Source organism: Ictalurus furcatus, chromosome 2 (genome assembly GCF_023375685.1).
Source record: "Ictalurus furcatus strain D&B chromosome 2, Billie_1.0, whole genome shotgun sequence".
NCBI classification, from domain to species: Eukaryota; Metazoa; Chordata; class Actinopteri; order Siluriformes; family Ictaluridae; genus Ictalurus; species Ictalurus furcatus.
Genome location: NC_071256.1, coordinates 14898675 through 14916220, shown reverse-complemented (window position 1 = coordinate 14916220; position 17546 = coordinate 14898675). Strand labels below are relative to the sequence as shown.

Sequence of the window (17546 nt, the reverse complement as noted above, 5' to 3'; positions counted from 1 at the left end):
AAAATAATGGCACCTTTTTAAACAAAGTATCCAAAAGGTGCTACTGAAATGGCACTGTGGCTTAGTTGGTTGAAGAGTCTGTCTATTAAAAAGGAGATCCTCGGCTTGAATTTCAGCTGTACCTTTACTTTCTGAATTTCACCCCAGCGCAACTAAAGACAGGGCCTTAAGTTTTTTGGGCAATAGTAGTTCAGTGATTAAGATTTGTTTAAGCCCCAGCACTGATAAGCTGCCAAGATATGAGAAGAAACATAACTTTTAAGTGAAACTTGTTGATGGCAAGTTTCCTTTTATATGTAGACCAGTAAGTTGGGAAACAAACATGTTTGGAAGAAATGAAAGTTGTGTGTGCCCCAGCTGGATTCATTTTAGAAAAGAGAGCTCACAAACACACACATACACGCACTCACTACTGTGCAATAAGAGCCTGCGTTGTATAAAAACAAACTTCATATAATCTACAATCTTAAAACAACACAATATTCTAATGGCTTGTAACAAGAGATCAGTTATTTTACATCGTACTACATCTGGGATTCTTCGCCTTTGTATACTATATATCTTTGGGGTCCAATCCTTTGCCTTTCATATCTTAACGAATGTAATTCTGTGGACTTGGAGAGCCAATTGTAGATCAGTATGCTTGCTGTGCGAGGTCTTTCTTTGCGGCCAAGGCTCTTTGAAGTGTATAGCCGCAGTAATAAAAAGCCCAGATGGTCGAGCCATGCGGTAACTCAACTGTATCAGTGTACACCAAAGCTGCAGAAGACAAATGCGTCTTGTTTCCATCGTTGGTTTATTTTCTCGCAGCCATATTTCACTCGCCCAAGCCGCAACTCTGCGTTAACGATTAGGAGCAGGGGCTTTTTGCGGGTTTTTGCTGTGTTTACCCAGAGGCCTGTGTGGGCGCCAAGCTTCGCCCCCTGTTTTTCAACACCTTTGCGCTCTTTCCATCTCTCTTGCCACGACCGTCTTTCCTCCCTCTGTTCATAAACCGCAAAGTTGTGGGTTTGGACACAATGGCAGTGAGGAGCCATAGTGTGTTTGTTTAACAACAGAGAGGAATGATGTTTCTATTTAACTCACTGTAACTCTTTATTTCATTCACAACAATTCTGCCTGAGCTCATTTCTCCTCATGTGAACCCTTAGTCTGGGGTCTTCTCAGTTTAGAATGATACAAAAAATAGGAAACTCCATGCCAGCCATGCTAGCTGGTCCTTGATATGTTTCTTTAATTGCTAGTGCTGTAAGCATTGCTTATCTTTATCCCACCACAAGCCATTACAAGGAATAAGAAGGATACAAAGGAAAAGAAAATCCTAGCAGCTATGCTAACTGGTCCTTAACAGGTTTCACTAATTGTTAGCATTGGTAGCATTTGTTTTTTTTTTTCTTTACCTCAAGTCACTGCAGTAAGAAGGATACAAAAATTGGGAAATTACAAGCAGCCGTGCTAACTGATCCTCAGTAGGTTTTGCTAGTTGGTAGCATTGTTAGCATTGTTTCCCTTTACTTCATCTCAATTCATTGTACAAAGAAAGGAAACCTGTAGTAGCCTTGTTAACTTCTTCACAATGGGATTGCTGATTGTTAGTGTTGTTAGCATTGTTTGTTGATCTTACCTCAAGTCATTGCAATGAAAAGGATGTAAGAGGGGGGAAAAACTCCTTGCAGCTGTAACCCTTATTACGAGGTAGTAAGAATGTACATAGGTGTAGTAGTCTAAAGTTGTCTTAGAGGTTATCAGTAATATGAATTTGGACCAGAATCAGAAGATGCTAAATTGTTAAGAGCCTGAGAATTGAAGGTCAATAAAAAGAATACCACACCAGAATGACAGCTTGCATAAAATGTATTAAATACACAGGGCTGGTACATACATATACAAAAACAGTTATGAAAAAATAACAAACTAAAATAATAAAGTGCGCACGTAAATAAATCCCCTTTTAAATTCCCTTGAGCTCAGTTCGTCCTCAGTTTCACTTGCCTTTGTTGACAAGAGTTCAGTTACCAACTTTGGGCCCTTTTTAGTTCGTGTTAGTGTTTGTCCTACCACCATGAAGATGAAGAAGATGATCCTGGCAATCCGTCTAAAGTCAGAGTCACAAACACGGTTGGCTCGCCACCCAGCCACCCGGACTGGGAATCTATGAATCTCTGGAAGAACGCCTGGAACATGGGGATCTGTATCATTCCGTGGAAGGGATCTCCACACGATGTTTCCAACTCTTTACCAAAACCTGACCATTTTAGCAGAATTCACTGCCTTTAGCTCCGTGACAACAGTGGATTCAGGCACAGCTCTCTTTTACTCTCAAGTGGATAACGCAGCCTCCTATGCTCAGGTGCAAGCGCCAAAAGAACGTGCAGAGACACTAACCTAGAGGTGTAACTGTAACAGAGCCTAGCTGGCAGCTGATTGGTCAGCTCACTGCCTCATAGAGTTCACCCATTTGCACACTTACAATTCCATCAAAGATAACAAGAAAATCAAAGTTAACCCTTTTGTGACTTGGTTAGACAGCTATATAGTGTTTCTCATTATTAAGCCTGGGCTACACAGCCATTTTAATTAGTCCTCAGGTTTTGTTAATTTGTTAGCATTGTTTTTCTTTACCTCACTTCAAGTCAATTCAGCAAAGGCTAATTTGAGGCTAATTTTGCTAACAAGTAATTGAATATCTTTTTCATTTGTAAGGCTGCATCACTCACTGTTGATCTGTGTGGAGAAGAACAGGAGCCTGGGTACTGCACTGTCAGCAATGTGGCTGTCCATACTGACTGGTGAATAGGCACTTATATTTACAATGGTAGCTGTAGGAAAACGTAGTTTCTTTCTGTATTTGCTAGCTTAGCTTCCTTTAGTAATTAAACTGCATGCAGCTAATTTAATTATTTTTATCATCTTCATTTATTGTCATGGTGATGTTTATTTGGACAAATAGCCTGTGTGTCCTTCTGGGAGCTACTAACTCTGCCTTTCTCTCCGTCTCACTGTCTTTCTAATTTTCTCTGTCTGGTCTGTCTTCTTATTTTTTTTTCTGTCTTTCATTGTTTTTCTTTCGCTCCATCTCTGTCTCGTATTTCTCTCGTTGTTTGTCTCCCTTTCTCGCTCTCTGCTTTCTTTCCATCTTTCGCTATCCCTCTCTTTCTTTGTGGTTGTCTTGCGGTTTCTGTATTCTGTATTTTTTCTCTCTCTCTTTTTACCTTCTCACTCTATCTGTCTGCCTCTCTCTATCTTTTCTTTGTATCTCTCCCTATCTCCTTCTTTCCCCATATCCTTTTTCTTATTCTTTCTATCTTTTCTTTGTATCTCTCCCTATTATTCTCACAGGATTTTGGATGTACAGCCGAATCGTTTGTCAGTCGGCGGCGTTCGGGCGATTGAACCGCTCCTACTGCGCAAAAATCAGGTGAACACACATGATTTTGTCGGCTGCATCATGGAATTTGCCATCAACGGACGGCCTCTGGAGCCATCGCAGGCTCTATCATCTCAAGGCATCTTAGACAGGTGTGTTAAACATACACATTTGCGCACACACACACACACACACACACACACGCGCGTATATAATTATAGTTATAGATAGGCTAAAGAATTCAGGTAGACACATCTTTCTGTTTATTTTACTATAGCTGCCTTAATTTCTGGATTGAAATTGAGTTTTTTTGCCTTCTAGTATTGAAGTGATGCATGTGTAACAATGTTTGTAACATTGTATAGTTTTGTCTATTCTTTAGAGTATCTACGGTTGGTCTACTACTCCAGTAGTCGCGGTAATTTGCTACCCATGAGTAGCTATATGTGCTAGCTATACTGCACTAGCTATACTGCCATATTTTACCTGTAGTTTAGTTATCACTACTTTGCTGTATGGTGAACCAAGATGTTGATGAAGCCTAAACGAAAACCATAGCTCATCTGTGTATACTGTTAGCTTGGTCAACGGAGAAAAACTATGAAAACACACACACTGTCTCAGCCAGTCAGTAAGAGGAAACATTACTGGATTCACCATTACCAAGTATGTTTCATATGAGAGAGATACAGTAGTATTAGTGTTTTGATAACTGTTGAAATAAAAACAGTGCTTGCTACTGGACTCTTTTGGGCTTTACTGTATTCATACACACTCGGTGAACCCACTTCCCTCAACAGGCAGCTATTGAAGATCACACTTCAGTGAACTGCCTGCTGTCTGATACACTTTTATTAGCGTCCAAACGTCTGTTTTTGTAAGCTAGAAAAAAACATGCAGTGTTTTTATGGGTTTATAAAATGGAGACGACAGATCTTTTGCTAATATGCTAATACAGTTCGCTCTCTTTCCATTTGTTTTTGTTAGTGGTGGGATCATCTCATCTGCTTCTCTGTCTGTCTGTCAGTACATCAAAATGTTGTCTTTATACGTGTGTGTGTGTGTGTGTGTGTGTGTCTTGCAGATGTCCCAGGATGGAAGGAGCATGTGTGACTAACCCTTGCAGGCATGGCGGGACGTGTTTGGACATGTGGTCATGGCAACAGTGCCAATGCGCTGAAGGACTCACGGGCAAATACTGCGAGAAATGTAAGGAATATGATTTAGTAGGGGTGATTTGGATTGATTGGGAAAAAGTGGTCAAAGAGGGTAGTTTAATGTAGATTGATGTGTTAAGATAGTTCAGAGGGGACTATTTGATATACATTAATGGGGTAAGATATGTCAGAGGGGGCAGTTTGATATAGAATGATGGGGTAAGACAAGTCAAACAAGGCGATTCTATATAGATTAATGGGGTAAGACAGGTCAGAATAGGAAGTTTGATATATTGATGTGATTAGACAGGTCAGAGGGTGCAGGTTAATATAGATGAACAGGGTAATATTGGTTTGAGAGGGCTATTTGAATTGAATGCATTGCGTAAAACAGGTCAGAGGAGGCAGCTTGATTTGGAGCAATTGGGTAAGTTTGGTTAGATTGGGCAGTTTGATTTGGAGTAACTGGGTAACATTGGTCAGATGGGGCAGCATTATTTGGATCAATTGGGTAAGATTGGTCAGATGGGGAAGTTTGATTTGGAGTAACTGGGTAACATTGGTCAGATGGGGCAGTTTAATTTGTAGTAACTGGGTTAAGATGGTCAGAGGGGGCAGCTTGATTTGAATCAGTTAGGTAAGATTGGTCAAAAGGGGCAGTTTAATTTGGAGTAACTGGGTAAAGATGATCAGAGGAGGATGTTTGATTTAGATCTACCGGGTAAGGCAACTTTGAGGGTGGGGGGCTGGGGGGTTGGTTTGATTTGGATTAATTGAGTAAGACAGGTCATAGAGGGTGGTTTGACTAAGATTGATGAGAGAACAAAGGGTCAGCAGTGTCAATTTAAATAGAGATCAGTTAGGTAAGAGAGAGGTCAGAGAGGGTAAACTGATAAAGACTGATAGGGAAGACAGGTCAGGAGACAGTTTGACATAGATCAGTAAGGTAAGAATGGGCAGATTTGACTAGACACATCAGAGGAGCTAGATTTGATATACTAGTAGTAGATTAGTAGGAGTGGTAAAATGTGCCAGAAAGGGCAGCTTACTCTATTTTGTAAGGCTGTGATGGCTCAGAGGGTTATATATTGATATATATATTGATATCCAACAGTTTGGTTGGAATAATATGGCAGACATGGTCAATTTGAGCAATTTGATTTAGGTCAGTGGTATAAGACAGGACAAAGAGTTAAGTTTGATAGAGATTGATAGGGGGAAATGGGTCAGAGGGGGCCATTTGATATGGATCTGTGGGGTAAGACCGGTCAGGGGCAGTTTGATATAGATCAGTGGGATAAGAAAGGGGAAGACAGGGCAAAATGATGGGGTAAGATTTGTCAAAGGAGGAACTTTGATTTAGTTAAGTGGGGTAAGATGGGCCATAGGGGGCAGTTTAATATACAGTAGATCAGTGGGGTAAGACTGGTTAGGGGGTGCAGTTTTGCTATAGAATTATACGGTAATAGTGGTAAGATGGGGGCAGTTTGATATAGGTCTGTGGGGTAAGACCATGCAGAGGCTGGTATACAGTAGAGCGATAGAGAAAGAGGGCCCAGAGAGGGCAGTTGGATATATTGTTGGAGAAGGACATATCTGAAGACTAGTTTAAAAGGATTTTTCCTCTTTTCCTATTCTAGTCATTTCTGCAGATTCGGCTCTATCCCTTGACGGTAGCGGCCGTTTGGATTACTCTCTTCGTCAGAGCTGGAAGAGAGACACGATGATGCAGCGGAATTTGCAGAGCTTCTCGCACACATACCCGCAGTCACAAACACACTCGCATACACACTATGAGAGCAGCAGCCTGGAGCTGAAGTTCCGCACTCGCAGCAAAACTGGAACAATTTTACATGTCCAGGAAATCTCTAACTACACTACTGTCAGGGTGAGAAGTAACACATGCACACACACACACACACACACACACCATAGCAAGTGATGAGTTGCTGATACTTTTAGGCCACGAGTAATGCACACACATTTATGATGTATGCACATTGTTATGGTTGAGTTATTGTGTGTGTGTGTGTGTGTGTGTGTGTGTGTGTGTGCTGTATTTCCTCACTCAGCTCCAGTTTAAGCTTGATGAATTCTGGGCACAAAGCCAATCATTCAAACCCTCTGCATCTCTTCAACTCTCTCTCTCTCTCTTTCCTCTTTTTTTAGTGTTCTCTCTATCACGTGTCGTTAGCGTTATCTCGCCAGCAATCCCTTACTTCTTATTTCTCTCCTTCTTCTCCGTCTTCTACCTATTCCTCTCCTAAAATCCCTTTCCCACTCTTTCTGCCTGTCTTCCTATTCCTCCATCTTTCATCCCTCTTTCTTTCTTTCTTTCTTTCTTCTATTACTGACCTCCTGTCGCATTATCTCTCTCTCTCTCTCTCTCTCTCACACACACACACACAAACACACAGTATCAGTGCATGATGCTAGAGAGGTCAAGATTTGTTCTCCAGATTGATTTTCACTTTGGTTTTTTTCCCCCCTTGGCAAGATGGATTTTCCATTTCCAGAGTTTGTGACCGTTTTAAATCACACAACCTGCACAGTGTACACTCTTCCCTCTCTCCCCCTCATGCTTTACCTCTTTCTCTCCTATTACATGTTACTAGAGACATTTATCTCTCTCTCTCTCTCTCTCTCTCTCTCTCTCTCTCTCTCTCTCTCTCTCTCTTTCGCTCTCTGGCTTCATTAGAAGTCATCCTCAAACTGAACTCAGTGATGGAAATGTGTGAACATGAGATGCACACTACAAGATTTAATCCCACAATCTATCCATTGCGATCTCTCTCTCTGTCTCTCTCTCTTTCTGTCTCTCTGTCTCTCTTTGTCTCTCGTACTTTTACTGTCTATCTTTCTCTTTATCAACCAACAACCTTTCTTTCCTTCCTCTTTTCCTTTGTCTCACTCTTTGTCTTTTGCACATTCTCTCTCTTTTACACACACACAAACACACACACACACATTATACGTGTGTATTACTGTAGTTACATAGTGCACTAACCCTGACCTGAACCTCAGTAACCAAACGCTTCTCCTTGTTCCTTGCACCAGCTGAAGAATGGGAACCTGCAGTACGTGTCTGACGCCGGCATAGCGGGGAAAGTGGAGAGGACTGTGGGAGATGGAGTTTTCTCAGACGGTCAGTGGCACACGCTGCTGTTACAGAGGAACGTCTCCTCCACCACTGTCCTCATCGACGAGTCAATCCTGCGCATCATCACACGCACCACGCAGGACTTCGGAGGTCTCGGCGTCCTCACAGTGTCGCTCGGAGGAGAGCCGCCACGGACCAACCTGCAGAAAACCACACCAGGTTAACATCTTCATATTAGCATATTCAGGCTAATTGCATCAACACTGCATTTATTTTGCATGTTTTGTAGAAATGCCCTAAATTGCACATTCGTTAAGGCAAATGAGCAAAACAGGCAAAACGTGCAATTTTGCTCATGCGAAAGATGCAATCTTTTAGTATGCTGCACATACACGTTTACCTTATGTGTTCATTTAATTTGGGCATGCCTAGGTAGCCATTCTTAAATGTAAAGTTACAGGGAAAATAATCCTTGTGGGAAAATAAATCATACTCGTAAACAGACTTTTGCTAGATATTATGTGTTATTTTTAATGGATGTAGCCAATAAGACCATTATTATAGTGCTTACTTTATATTAGTAAAGAATGATTGATAATAATAGAAATTTGAGAAGGCAAGTTGTATTGTGTTGGCAAACTAGAAGGCTATTAAATTTGTATGCTAGCATATACAGCAGCTTGTGCAAAGAAACATTTTTAACCAAATATTAGTTCAGAATGACAAGTTTTTGATAACAGTTGAAATAACAGTTCTTCACCAATTAACTCTTATTGAATCCAGCAGTGTCTGGAGAGATTTTTTTTTAAAGATAACATCTTTGGCCTCATACATTGAGTTCAAAACCATCTGGGTGAAATGGTGATGTGACTAATCATAACGTGAGTTCTCATATTTCCTCTTGATGTTGCTTTACCAACATAAACAGATGTTTATTCAATTTATCCACATGCCGCCCCTCCCATGTAAATGGAGAGGATTTGGTTTTGCTTTATTAGAGACGAAAAGGCCAAGTCGGCTTGGCTGAACCTGATCTCTAACCTGCACGCAGGGAAACTTATGTTCCCATATTTCAGATTCCGTTAGTTTAAATTTGTTGGAGTGAGATAAAGAGAGCAAATTTGACCAGATGTTGCTATAAACAAGGGCTGTGCAATAAATAATGTGTTCTTGAGTAAATATTTATATTTTTTATTCTCTCATAATACTAATATCCTTCTAATGCTAATAATTATGCTACTAATCCTCCTTTGCGAATAATCATGCTAGTAATACTGAAAGCAATGGCAATATTATTATTATTATTATTATTATTATTATTATTATTATTATTATTATTATTATCTACATTATTATTAGTAGATTATTATTAAAATACTAATATTCCTACTCTGTTAATTCAAATAATAATGTTAGTTAATGTTAATATTAACCTGCTGATCATCATTCCTCTTTTAATTTCATTAGCAGATGATGATTATTAGTTATATCATTACTATAGTACTACTAAAGTAGTATTTATAGTAGTTATAAAGCTTTAAAAGTAATAAAAGTAAAAGTAATTTTTAAAAAGTAATAAAGCTTTAAAGTAGTAATAAAGCATTAACATCTCTCTTAACGTTTTTGTTATTTTTGTTGGTGATTGCTAATAATAATAATAATAATAATAATAATAATAATAATAATAATAATAATAAGAGGAGAAGAAGAAGGAAGAAGAAGAAGAATCCTAACATGAAATCTAATAATCCTGTCTGTTAATAATAATAATGATAACAATACCCAACACTTACCTCTAATAATACTATACTAATAAAAATGCCTATTATAATGCTAATAATCCTTCCATATGATAAACATAATGCCAATAATACACTCTTTGTCTCTTTTCAGGTTTTGATGGCTGCTTCGCATACGTAAAATACAATGGCGAGCCCCTGCCATTCTCCGGCGACCACCGAATTGTCTCCATCTCTATTTCCGGGACGGATGAGTCAGTGAAAATCGGTTGCCGTGGGCCGGACATGTGTGCTAGTGCCTCCTGCTGGGACGGCATGATGTGCGTCAACCAGTGGTTTAGCTACCAGTGCGTTCCTCCTGGAGACTGCGCTTCCAGTCCCTGCCAAAATGGTGGCAGTTGTGTCCCTGCTAACCGTGGTGGCTTTAGCTGTGTGTGCGATGAACTGTACACAGGACAAGTGTGTGAAACCCTAGTGGCATGCCTGGGTGTAACTTGTCCACATGGCACGGTATGCAAAGTTGGAAGCAATGGCGGTTTTAGTTGTGTTTCTGACTCCAATAACGAAGAATTCATTTTGCCAATTTGGGCAGTTCCGGCAATTGTGGGTGGCTGTGCCACGATTCTCGCTCTGTTGGTACTTGGCCTTATTTTACACAATCACTGCAAAGGAGGCGGAAAGACGGCCGTACCAAAGGAGGAAAAGAAAGCAAAGAAAAAGAAAAAGAAGAAGAAGAAGGGAAGCGAGAACGTGGCATTTGATGATCCAGATAACATCGGGGACGTTGACATGACGGTGCGGAAACAGCCAGAGGGAAATCCAAAGCCAGATATTATTGAGCGTGAGAATCCCTACCTGATATATGATGAGACAGACGTCCCAGAGAGTGGTGATACGATTCCGAGTGCACCGGAAATCGCAGAAATTGAGCACTATGACATTGACAATGCCAGCAGTATTGCACCATCTGACGCCGACATTGTCCAGCATTACAAGCAGTTCCGAAGCCACACCCCAAAATTCAGCATTCAAATCCAGCGCCATAGTCCTCTGGGTTATGCTCGCCAATCGCCACTAACCTTGGGCGCTACTAGTTACACTTACCAACCTTCTTACACTCAAGGACTTCGCCAAACGCCACTTAGCCATGCCCCCTGCCCTACACCTACCCCTTTGTCTCGCCACAGCCCTGCACATTTTAGCAAACCGGCCTCATTTTACCGCAACACACCAACACGGGAGATGAATCTGAATCTGGCTAGGCGTGATGGAAGCCCATTAGATCTTCATGGAGACACCTGCCAGTCAGCAGCTATCTTTAATTACACAGCATCACGCCTTGGAAGGCGCAGCAAGAGCCCACAAACGATGGCAGGTCACGGGTCAAGACCCGCGAGCCGCTTGAAGCAGCCAATTGAGCAAATTCCATTGGAGACCGGGCCTCCTATTGGATTGTCTATAGAAGAAGTGGAGCGACTGAACACTCCGCGACCCAGAAACCCCAGCATCTGCAGTGCTGATCATGGACGCTCATCGTCTGAGGAAGACGCCCGACGTCCGCTTTCTCGTGTGCGAAATCCTGCAGATGGAATTCCAGCACCGGATTCGTCCTCAGAGAGCGATTCGCATGACTCCTTCACCTGCTCTGAGATGGAATATGACCGGGAAAAACCAGTCAACTATGGCTCTCGAGTTCCAAAACTATCACAAGTTAACGAATCCGATGCTGATGATGAAGATTACGGAGGGGGAAGAATCAAGCAAAGGAGATACTCGAGTCGCAGGGCAGAGGGCGGGGCCAGTGGAGGCCACACCCCCTTTGGAGAGTATCAGCATCACACACTGCCCCACAAACTGGGCCAAGGATCTGGCAATTTCAACTGGGACAACCTACTAAACTGGGGACCAGGATTTAGCCATTATGTTGACGTTTTTAAAGATTTAGCTATGCTTCCAGAAAATTCTAATGCTGCTAACGATGTTGAAATGAACAGCGGCGATGGTTCGGTTACCATCATTGCCGAGGGAGAGGCAGAGCAATATGTATGAGATATTCTCTCTTGGACCAATCAGGACTGGATGGACTATGGACAGAGAGAAGGCAATCGCTTGCAATAATAAATGTTCTTCTTTTTTTGTCTTTGTTTTTTGGTACTTGTATTTGTAAGAAGACGAGCTTAAATGCAGTATGGCAGAGCGATACATCTGTGATGATTCTCCTGATCCCTGTTTAGTAAGAAAGATTTAAATAGTCCAATAAGTCTGAGTCCATCACCAAAAACTGTTTGTATTTGACTGTTGATTCTAGTGTTACAGAGTCCACGATCCCAAATATAAACAAATAAAAGCAATGGAGCTACTTGATCAGCAAACCACAGCAGGAAGTTTGAATTTTACCAGAAATTGATATCCTCTCCAAGCACTATTTATATTGTCGCAGCACCAAATTAGGGCTGCAAAATATTATTATTATATAATACCATAGTAAATGAAACTATCACCTGTACATTTATTGCAGAAAATGACTGTCTCTATTCAGTAACAAGTAGCTGATGGAGCTCACAGAATATTGGTTTCATTTCTCCTCGGTTCCATGTAATAACTTATTTTTGTAGATGTCAAATAAAAGTATCATTGAAACCAGGTTTTGCATAGACTCAGACTTTTGGACTGTAGCTTTTAATACTTCTTCATGGATCCCATAGACGTCCATAAAATCTGAAAGGTCCTTGATGACCCCATAGACTTTCATTTGCGTTCTTCCGTGCAACAGAAAGCCAAGGGAGGATGTGGCTGTTTTAACAGCATGACCATATGAACTTCATCAAAAAAAATAAAAAATAAATGAGCTCCTCTCATTCCAGCTCTCCAAACATAAAGTAGGGTCCAAAAGTCTGAGTGTACTACTGAGAACTGTTCTCACAAACTAATATGGTTTGGTCAAATGATATTTCTCAAGGTTTGGTTTGACATTTAAAAACATGAATGGCGTACACACAGGATGTTCTGATAGATTTCACACGCAGCTGAACAAAGGATCAATCTCAGTTATAATAAGTAAGGTTGTTACATAATGAGGATTGACTGAAGAAAATGTTTTAGTGATTGATACCTGATGGAATAGAAACAGTTTCTGGGGCACTCAGATTTTTTTAATTAATTTTTTTTTTCATTTCACCAGACTCCTCTGGCCTGCTTCTCATGTGAAAGAGGAGTGTATGCGAGCATGTGTAACGGGATAATACCTGCAGGTATCTGGGACAGCCATCTTTCTTAAGGCTAATTCACTTCCTGACCTGTAGGAGCCATTACTTGTGACCTTTGACCTAAAACAAAATCCTCATAATACTATGAACTTGTGTACATTTTGTATCAATGAAGGAAATTCAATGTTCTCTATTGTTGTTGTGTGTGTTTTTTAATGAACTGTTTCTACTTTTTTTTTTTATTAACTTAAAGTACTTAAGCAGTGTTTTTATGGATATTTTTTCATATGCTGGAAATGATCTTACTTTCAGGGGAAGTAAGATTGAAGTACTTAATTTTTTTATTTTATTTTTTTTTTTTACATTTGTTACTTATGTAACATCAGTATTTTCCACTTTTTTTTGATAAAAACGATAACATACTGTATGCTTTATATGTGTAAGAGCCAATAACAGAATAAAAAAACGACAATATTTATTTAAAAAGACGCAATTTCGAGACTAATGCAATAATACTTAACAAAATTAAGTATTAAAGGGATAAAGCAGGACATGCCACCAGACTGCCGTCCAGTGAGCTTTCCTAGTGAGGAGTTGAAATAAAGTTTGGATGAGTTGAATAAAGTGCTTCAAAGACCGAATAAGAGTGTGTGTCAAATGGAGGTCGGCCAGTCCTGAGCGAGAGACGAACAAGAGTGAAAGGATGAAATATACTTTTTATGGTGTAGTCTAAATCATAGTGAAATTGATACTTTGTTTGTTCGCTGTTCGGTTTGGTGAGTGTTCATAATTAAACGGCCCAAAAAACATTGGCTGAGGGGCACGTAGGACTGAAAACGTACTTCCACGTAATAACAGCGCTGGGAGTACAAAACAAACGTTTGCCAAGTGCTCGTAGAAATCGCAAAAATCATCCGAGTACGGAGAAAACGCAGCCAGCACTAAGTAAATAATTAGTTAATTATATAAATAGCTAGTTTAAAACTGTGTAAGGATCGCATCCAGCGTTTATTTTCATTGTGGTCCAAATATCCAGAACACATGGCACTTCTGCATTGCCACAGCTCTGTCCCTTGGCTCAGTTTAATAGCTCGCATCTAGAAAAAAACATGCAGCCTGTAACCTAAAACACTTCCTGCAATCAGGTTGATTCACGTTTTCTCACTGCAGTTGAATCACACTAGATTTCACCTGGATCTGGACAAGACCACCTCGCTCAGACGCTGTTGCAACACTTATTGTGGTCTGCACCCGAGTGTGATTTCTATGCTGCCCAATCAAACGGCACAGAAGAGGAAAACTCCCCAAGGTTCCGAATCGATCTAAAGACTGTATCAGTATAGTATGGGAAAGCGTTCTTCGAGTGGCTTGACTGTGAGAGAGATATAGAGAGAGAAAGACAAGAGAGATTTCTACACACTTCCTTAAAATCCCAGGAATACTGTGAAAATCCATAAATGTTTATATGACACCAAACTTCAAGTCTATTACAAGAAGTGTCCAGGTGTGGCCTAGTATTTTCATGAGCGTGTTTGATTGCACGAGACTTGCTGCCTCCTAGGAATAATACACTCTGGTCCGTGCTGATATAGGAAAATAATAAAAATAAATAAAAACAACCAGGTGGTGTGGTAGAGTTAGTTGCCACCCGGAAGTGGATTATTTTCCTTACATTACAAGTGATTAATTTCTCCTATGGTATACCACAGCGATTTGCCAATGAATACAGTTTCTAATTTAGTTATATACAACGCTTCATGCTTTTTAACCATTTATAGTAACATTTTATTTTATGGAACATCCATGAAACAAGTTAGTTCCTGTTATCACTTACTTTACAGCAGATATAAACAGTCCCTCTTGTGCTGGAAACCTTCCTGACACTGGAGACTCCTTCCACATAAACAGAACGCTTCACCATATCAACGAGTATACCATTTTCATTATTAAACAACATGTTTTTATTAAACTGTTCATTATTAGTCTTAGATTATGTGGAGCGTCTGCCATATGGGTCCTTGTGAATGGCTTGTTACTATAGAAACGATAACGCATCATTAGAACGAGTGCATTGATATCATTCTGTCATTTATGTTAGAGCCGGAACTACTGTCAGAGCTGCTGTTATAATAAACGAATCCACACCATCTGATTTGAGAGCTGTGGTATTAGCAGAATGAAACACAATGGGGCAAGTGCAGAGAATCCAGACTGTTCAATCCTACATCAGTTATTGAGCTGTCTCAATAAACTACACTCACCAGGTTTGCATTCGCCTACAAGGTTGATAAAAGAATTCATAAAAAGATGTAATAATTCACAATTAGTCAGACATTGTACTGCATATTGTACCTATGACAGGAACAACAGAACAGAGGGTTTTTTTGTGGCCAAAAATGGCCAAAAATACTTGATTTTGCTGCATTTAAATATATATATATATTTTTGGTGGACAACTACTTGAATTGGTGATATTGTAATTGCACAAAATTAGATTTTTATGGTCTTTCGCAGTGATGTTTGTTTATAATCAAGACCTTTTAGCTGCACTCATGTTTGATGCACATGAATCAGAAGAGGGTTTTCGCTGGATGCACACTGTGATGACATCACATGACGGGTCTTGACCCAAATCTGTGGAAAATCTGCAGTAATTTAGAAAACTTGCAAGCTCCTCTGAATATTGCAGCGTTTGCTTGATGTTGCGTTCGTTTCTGCGATCGCAAAATCGCTAAATCCTGGAGGGACTGAGTGAACCATTGACTTCTGTGTAAAGTTAACCTAATCCTTCATCTGCTCCTTAGCATGTTCGTGGCAACAACAACAAAAAAAGTTATAAATGTCACATTATGTGGTAATGTGGAACATCTAGGGCTTGTCACAACAAATTAAAGAACTAGACGTTAAACAGAATGTTATGGTGAATTTATGGGCTTTATTCAGAATATTCAGGCCAATATTCTTAAGCACTACTTGCATAGAACAGAGTGTGCTGACAAAAAAGAAACAACAAGCTTGTCAAATGGGTCTGTTTTACAGATTTACAAAGAAAAAAGAAAAACGCATCCGGTTCGTCATTTTTCCACTTAAAAAAAAAAAAGGCAATAAATCATTTGGGGGCTTGCTATTACAAGAAAACTCATCAATGACGAGAACAAATTCTCATAGGTATTCCTCATATACCACAGCAATATGCTGACTAATACAAGTATGCACTTGTTAACAACCATTCAGTGCACTTTTTATACTTTTATAGTTCCATTGAATGTTGTAAGTTCCTGTAATCATGTACATTTTAAGCAGCTGGAAACAGCCTATCTTTTTGCATGTCGCTTCTTCTTAGCTATGCTTACACACAATCCCTTTCTCTGTGTTGTGACAGAGATATGCACACAAGTATAAACCAGGCTTAAGATGGTGCATGAGACTACACTGATGAACTGAGAAGTTAAAAGACAGAAAGTCTGCATTATTTCTAAAGCATCTCTAGATCGTTACACATTGCAGGGGTGTGTGTGTGTGAGAGAGAGACCGACCTCTGTAGACAGACAGTGTGTGTCTAAGTGTAAGCAAGAGTCTGCAAGAGTGTGTACATGTATATGATGTGTAAGAGAGAAGGAAAGAATGAGAAGAAAGAAAAAAAAATTAGAAGAGACAGATGGAGTGAATGAAGATGCAGATGGTTTGGGGTCTAAAGTAAATCGCTGACAGCTGGCTGATGGCACTTTGTGGTTTCTCTCTCTTTTTCTCTCTCATACACACACACACACACACACACACACACACACAGACACACACACACACACACACACACACACACACACACACACACAAAACAATGAACTAAATGCATTTCCTCACCATTATTACAATTATAACCTCTATAATTTCTTGTCCACCATTTGTGTCCTTTGTAAGCCGTCTACATATTGGTTTTGTTTATTTTTAAGTGTTATTTGGAATTATTACCCATAATACGATGTTTTAACAGAAAGGGATTAGTTTACAAATTGATTTTATTATGATTTCATAATGAAATAAAGTGATAACCTTGTTATTGCTGACAGATACTGTCCTGTCTGAAACTATTGGAACGATAAGGCCAACTCATTTGTTTGTGCTATACACCAAAGACATTTGGGTTTGAAAACAATGATGGATATGAGATGAGAGTTTAGGATTTCACCTTTTAATTACATCTAGATGTGTCAAACAACATAAAACACAGAACCTTTTGTATCAGACCACCCAATTTTTAGGTGAGCAAAAGTATAGGAAGGATACCTTCACCCCTACCCTATGGAGGTTGTTGGTGATGTCACTGGCTGTTGTTTTTGGGTTTTTCTTCACAGCTCTCACAATGTTTCTATCATCAGCTGCTGCTGTTTCCCTTGGCCGACCCATTCTGTGTCTGTTGTTCAGTACACCAGTGGTTTCTTTCTTTTTCAGGACATTCCAAATTGTTGTATTGGCTATGCCCAATGTTTGTGCAATGCCTGTTATTGATTTCAGCTTCACAATGGCTTGCTTTTCTCCCATAGACAGCTCTCTGGTCTTCATGTTAGCTTATCCTTTTTAACAACACATGCAGTCTTCACAGGTGAAACTGAAGGCCAAAACCACTAGAAGTAGATGTTCAGAGTTTTTTTTTTATTGTTTAAACAACCAATCTAACAGGACACACCTGGGTAACAAGAAACACCTGTCAGTTACATGTTCCAATATTTTTGAAATGATCGACGGTGGGGTGATGTGATGCAAAGCAGATTTATTATTACAAGATGCAAGATACAGGACTCTTTTCTGCCACACAAGAGTGTTGGTGACAATTTGGTTCGGGACAGCTCAGCATGTAAAAAGCTGCAGTACTATAGTATTTATGACAACCAGTAGCAGCAAGTCTCAGAGTTGAAGTGTAGCAGTAATGACTAGGAGTGCAGATATAACAGTAATACAGTACAAGTTGTGGAGGGGGAA

The 17546-nt window shown here is 39.9% G+C and overlaps 1 protein-coding gene across 1 annotated transcript in view; it reads left to right on the top strand.

The window, feature by feature from the left end:
* Positions 1-13815, top strand: part of LOC128623049 (protocadherin Fat 4) — a 107567-nt gene extending 93752 nt beyond the window's left edge. Inside the window, exons 12-17 of the mRNA XM_053649912.1 lie at positions 2704-2789; positions 3340-3519; positions 4452-4576; positions 6165-6412; positions 7582-7843; positions 9518-13815. Of these exons, the coding sequence (XP_053505887.1) occupies positions 2704-2789; positions 3340-3519; positions 4452-4576; positions 6165-6412; positions 7582-7843; positions 9518-11412 (2796 nt within the window). The 3' untranslated portion in view covers positions 11413-13815. The remainder of the gene's footprint in view (positions 1-2703; positions 2790-3339; positions 3520-4451; positions 4577-6164; positions 6413-7581; positions 7844-9517) is intronic.
* The last annotated feature ends 3731 nt before the right edge of the window (positions 13816-17546 follow it).